The 5301-nt window shown below is 39.0% G+C and overlaps 1 protein-coding gene across 1 annotated transcript; it reads right to left on the bottom strand.

Moving 5' to 3' along the window:
• Nucleotides 1–767: 767 nt before the first annotated feature.
• On the bottom strand, nucleotides 768–4572 carry LOC126626989 (uncharacterized protein At5g41620-like). Its single transcript, XM_050296402.1, has 3 exons — nucleotides 4045–4572; nucleotides 3182–3316; nucleotides 768–2644 (listed from the first exon to the last, which is right to left on the bottom strand). The coding sequence occupies exons 1-3, from the start codon at nucleotides 4543–4545 to the stop codon at nucleotides 1100–1102; spliced, it is 2181 nt and encodes a 726-aa protein (XP_050152359.1). The 5' UTR covers nucleotides 4546–4572; the 3' UTR covers nucleotides 768–1099.
• Between the last annotated feature and the right edge of the window lie 729 nt (nucleotides 4573–5301).

Genomic DNA, 5301 nt, shown 5'->3' with positions numbered 1-5301 from the left:
TGAAATAAAAATTAAATTTAAATGTAATTAATAGATTAAAATAAAAATAAAAAGATAAATAAAACATCAAAATATAACTAATAAATGAGATGATTAAATTTCAGTACGTCCGTGTGCAGCCGCAAGGTTGCTGCCATCTCTCTCACAATGAGGTAATTTAACGTAAAATATTATACTGTTAGTAAATCAATATGATGAAAATATTGAGGTAATTATATCATTTTAGGCATATTTTTGTGATAACAAACTTATAAAACAAAGAGGAATATTTAACACATAATGTGTATCCAAAAGTTATATTTAAGTATAGTAGGGTTGGATAAAGAGAGTATTTGAATTGAACCATCTCACAAGTCACAACGCAACGATATCACCATCTAAAGAGCATTTCCGACATGCTAACAACATGAGGCTTGTTTGGCTACTCTAGCGGAAAAGAGAGAAAATTGCAACTCCAACAAGCTAGCTATCACTCTAGCTATTCAGGCGAGAAAGTAGGGAAACGCTAAACATAAAACATTATAAATGCAGTGTCCTTCAATCCTTCCATGTTCCTCCGTCACTTTTTTATTCTTTGGTATTGTCGCCAGACGGTGGTGGATGATCGGATCTGCGAATACAATCAAATTGCGTTTTGTTGCTTGGATATTATAGAGATTTAGAAACTAAAAGATGCAATACTAATGTTTTTGCTTGGAACTGGTATTGTTACGTTCGTGATTTTGTTTGTCCGGCGTTTGCTAGTGAAATCAAACCAAACCAAAGGGTGACGATAATTACACTCCGAATTTGGTTCCAATTGAGTCCCAAAACACTTGCAAAAACATACAATTTGGAGCGAAGAGGCTACAATTACTGGAAAATGGCTACTTTCCTTGACTCTTTCCAAACCTACAAACATGGCACGTCAGGCGGCCCGAAATTGTTGGGTCTTTCAACTTTTAACATTACACTCATTTACAAACTTTCTTTTCAAAAACTACCAGAGAGAGAGAGAGAGAAACAGACTAGTGAAGGCATAGATTTTCATACCCGGAGATTGTGCGGCGGCAACATTCACAAGGGTTATGAAAACTCCCAACCGGCAGGTGACGCAGGATCAGTTTACCCTTTCAGAGGATTTAGACGTGTTTTTGGAAGCTTTTGGACGTGTCCGTTGTCCCCTCGACCTTGCTTCAAGAAGTTTTGCCTTCAAGGTGTTTTCCCTTGTCCGTGGAGGCAACTTTGAAGAAGACTCGGACATGTCACGAGCAGGAGATGCGAGTCTCGCCATCCACTGTCTTACTGGACTTGCCTGATTCCTCCAGCCAGTATTACTGCAGGAAGCCTCATTGTAATTGTTTTCAGATTGTACATTCCCCCCACCATCCGGCATCAGTAGTTGACTTCTTATAAGGTTTTCAGCCATGTGATTCGAATTCGAAACATGGGTTTCATCTTGTTTATTTCCTTTTCTGTAAGCATTATCTTCAGTGGCTTCACAATGCTCAGATTTTTGGGATGTGCTTATTTCGGGCGGCTTCCCTTCAATTTTCTCCTGTTCTGGATTCTCCATCTGGGACTTCTTATTTCCATTACAAGACACGGCCCAAGCCATCTGTTCTTCAAACTTCACTTGCAAGCTGGAGGGACTCCGACTTCTTACCCTTTCAGAAGAGATCGGCTTTTTCTTTGAGGGATCTGATTTCACCTTTTTCTCAATATGATTTTTACCAGCTTCATCGCCAACCAATTTGAAGTCACCGTTGGTAGGCTTATTGAGCTCAAAACAATTTGAATCACTGCCAAAAGAATCATCTTCTTCTTCACCCGCATCTTGAGGCGCACTCACAACCTCATTCAGAGGGACAGATTCCATTGAATTCCTACGATTTCTTGTCATCAGATTTTCAGTATGCTTTAGAGAATTCATATGTTTAGCTCTAAGGAAAGCCTCTATTTCAAGGCTTAACTTATCCGCTATTGAGTTATTTCCTGAAACGCCACACTCGGCTTCATCTAGCTGCATCTGCATCCGCTCATCCAGCCACGATTCAGATACATGGAGAATCAATCTACCATGATCAGATCTTCCCGTCCAATCCTTGTCAGTCTTCTGTTTCAAAGAATGCACCTCTTGTTCATATTCTTTTATTCCCGTAGCAAACTCGTCGCACAGGTCTTCTAACAACCTCCTCGATTTTCTCTCTCTTTCAAGCTCTTTCACAGAATTAGCAAGAGAAGATTTCACCTCAGCAAGCTCCCTCGCCAACTTCCTGTGCAGACTTTCTGATCGTTTTCTTAACTTCCTCTCATCTTCTAGCTCATCCCTCACGGACTGAACTGCAGCATGGATTCGATCCTGTTCTTTGCTCTTTCTAACTTGTTTATCTTCTGAAATTTGTTTCACCAAATCATCTAGCTCATGTCGATCAGCTTGCCGAACCCGTAGCAACTCTTTGATCTTAACACGGGCATGATCTAACTCTGTTTTCAACGCCTTTATCAATGCTATATTAGATGTATGTTGTTCCTCCAAGCTCCAAATCCGGTTCAAAACTTTTAGCAGTTCTGTAGATGTTTTAAGATTATAGTGTGAATCGCCAACCCTTCCCTTAAAGTCTAAAGAACTGCTAGGGGTGACTGCAGGGTTATACGGAGCCACCTGAAAAAAGGAAGTGGATGAAATTTGAGATCATATCATGGAACGATATGTTGTACATGGTTACACGGAAAGACAAAATTTTCAAAACCGTAGATATTAAGACAGGGCTTCCATCATGGTAAAAACTTTATAGACCAATGATGATACAAGATATCCTAGAATAGTGTAATGCAATTTGAAAAATTTGAAAACCATATTTACAGTTTTTTATTGGGAATGACTACAACACAACGCACATCGGTCATTTGTGCCTAAATAATGTTTCTTTTCATTACTGGATCAATAAATTGAGGATGCAGTTTCTTGAGATTTTGAGAATAATAAGTCCATTGTTTTCCAAAAAACTGGGAAAACAGTCAGTCTCAGGTAATAACGTATTACCCTAGCGAGTATTACGCAAATAAAGAGTATACGTTTGCAGAAAAAATAATTTTTGTCGATGTTAGAATTGACTTTGTTTATGGTCTCAATTTATATCTTCTTGGAAATAATGGGGAAAAGAAAAAGCATCTTGACTAAGTGTAAACAGATGCTTACCTCCAGTGAACTACCGTAGCTTGCAGGAGATGCAGGCTGCATAATGTGATTGTTCAATTTGTTCCTTTCAATTGTCCGATGATGTTGCATCAACGATGCTGCAATATGCCTTCTTAAACTGCTTGCACTTTCTGGCTGGCATAATTAATCCGATAAAAATCAGTGAAGAGAAGGAGACATCCTCCAATTAGGCAACTTCAAAATCAATTATTTCTGAGGACGGAAAAAATGTGAAGGTACTTCAGCCTCCATAATATGCAGAGCTCCGTGGATAGGCATGATCATTGATAGGAATCTCAATTGAATGCAATAACGCCAAACAAAAACCATGATACGATGACAGAGCCGCGTGCTCGTCCCCCCCTCCCAGTTGTTTAAGGTTATTCGAATATTGCTTGAATCAAAAGAATACAACTTAAATGGAATTCCTTCTGGCTATTATGATAAATTGAAGAACAATAACATCTATAATGCTAGTGACTTGATTTCTATTACGAAAAAAACAAAGTGAAGGTCCAAACTTAGAACACATACACAAAAGCTTGAAATTACATCTGAAATAATACAAAAAGGAAGAAATAATAACAAGAAATATAATAGGCAGTGACCATCACTCACAAGCAACCCTCATCGACGCTCCAAAAATTTCATAAAAATCGCAATAAATTAATGTAAACACACAGAAAAAGACAGGAAGTAGGCATCAACAAGACACAACTAAACAACAAAATATAAAAAAAAATACCTAATGAACCAGATATAAAGGAACAAAATTGCAAAAACCCAATAAGCCAATTGATGAATACAAAAAATCTCCACAAAAAAAAAAAGAAAAAGAAAAAAAGGAAATTCAGAAGCAATACCTGGTCAGGAGAACTGGGAGAATTATCAGCCAAAAAATGAGAAAGATCAAGAGCCTTCTTGTCTCTGCTGAGGTGGTGGTGTTGGAGCTGAAGGTGTCTCAGCCTAGGAGGTGGAGCACCGCCGCCGCCGCCATTAGTGTGAGGACCTCTGTGCATCTTTGGAAGGAATTGGAAGTGTTGAAACTCCCAAAGAGCAGCAGCTAGCTTTCTAGCAGAGACGGAGTAGGAGGAGGAGGAGCTGGTATTAATGGTAAAGTGGGAGTCTTTATTGATGATGGGATCAAGGCCAAAAGGGCAACAAGGTCTCCAACTCCATGAGGACACTGGAGTGGTTGGGCCACCACCAGTGCTTTTTCTAATCAATACTCCTCTCCTCCTCCTTCCTCTCAACTTTTCTCCCAAATTTTCCTCCTTTTCTTCTCCCCCTTCCCCACTTTCTCCTTCCTTTTTCATCTCTTGCCTCTCTAGGCTTCCTTTCCCCAATGCTTCTTTCTCTCTCATCTTTCTGTTTTTCTATGTATAAAAGTATTCCTTTTGGATTTGGAACTACAGTTGGAACAGTGATGTTTATAAAATGTGTTCAGAATGTTGTTTAATTTTTCAAAATACTTGTTCTTTATACGTATGGACTTGTATGGACTTATTTCCATACCATTCGTGTAGGTTGGCATGCTACAAGGAATGAAGCGTCAGTTTTACATCGGAGTCGTATAACGTAAATGATTGGAATCACTACTGATTGCACCGATACCTCCCCCAATTAAGAGAAAAAGATGGAGGAAGGCTATGTAGAAATCCTACGAGCGGTATGACCATGTCACTCTTGTAAAATGTTAGGGTTGAGAATACACCGAAGTCATTTGAGATAAAATCATGCACTTGAGGTCCATTAGATCTCTTCCTGACACACCCTGACCGAGATCAAGGTATGTTGGCCGTCACGTGAGAGTGACGTAGCCATGTGCACAGTGCGAAAGCGATAATGATAAGAATTATACAAATAATAAAAAATAAAAAAAATACTAAAGTGCACTACTAACAGAAAGTGATAGGAGTTAGTTACAACAGTGAACACTTCTAATTAGAGCATAAAGTCTAGGTGCAGTCCAGTAGGACAAGTACTAGTTATACAGTACCAAAAATGTCCTACTATTATGTAGATAAGTCAGAACTGCCGACGTCCTCCAGCCACCAACAACAACTTACTTAAAACCTGGAGGGGCGCAAAACAAAAAACGTGAGTAGGCAAAAACAAAT

This window comes from Malus sylvestris, chromosome 6 (genome assembly GCF_916048215.2).
Source record: "Malus sylvestris chromosome 6, drMalSylv7.2, whole genome shotgun sequence".
Classification (NCBI taxonomy): Eukaryota; Viridiplantae; Streptophyta; class Magnoliopsida; order Rosales; family Rosaceae; genus Malus; species Malus sylvestris.
The sequence above is the reverse complement of the archived record's forward strand: the minus strand, read 5'-3'. Positions and strand labels throughout refer to the sequence as shown.

Excerpts from the sequence above, each read along its gene's own strand:
- LOC126626989 (XM_050296402.1), bottom strand. The coding sequence starts at position 4,545 with ATGAGAGAGAAAGAAGCATTGGGGAAAGGAAGCCTAGAGAGGCAAGAG. Across the intron at positions 3,317-4,044 it reads CTCCCAGTTCTCCTGACCAG|CCAGAAAGTGCAAGCAGTTT; the intron begins GTATTGCTTCTG and ends TAATTATGCCAG. Across the intron at positions 2,645-3,181 it reads GCTACGGTAGTTCACTGGAG|GTGGCTCCGTATAACCCTGC; the intron begins GTAAGCATCTGT and ends TCCTTTTTTCAG.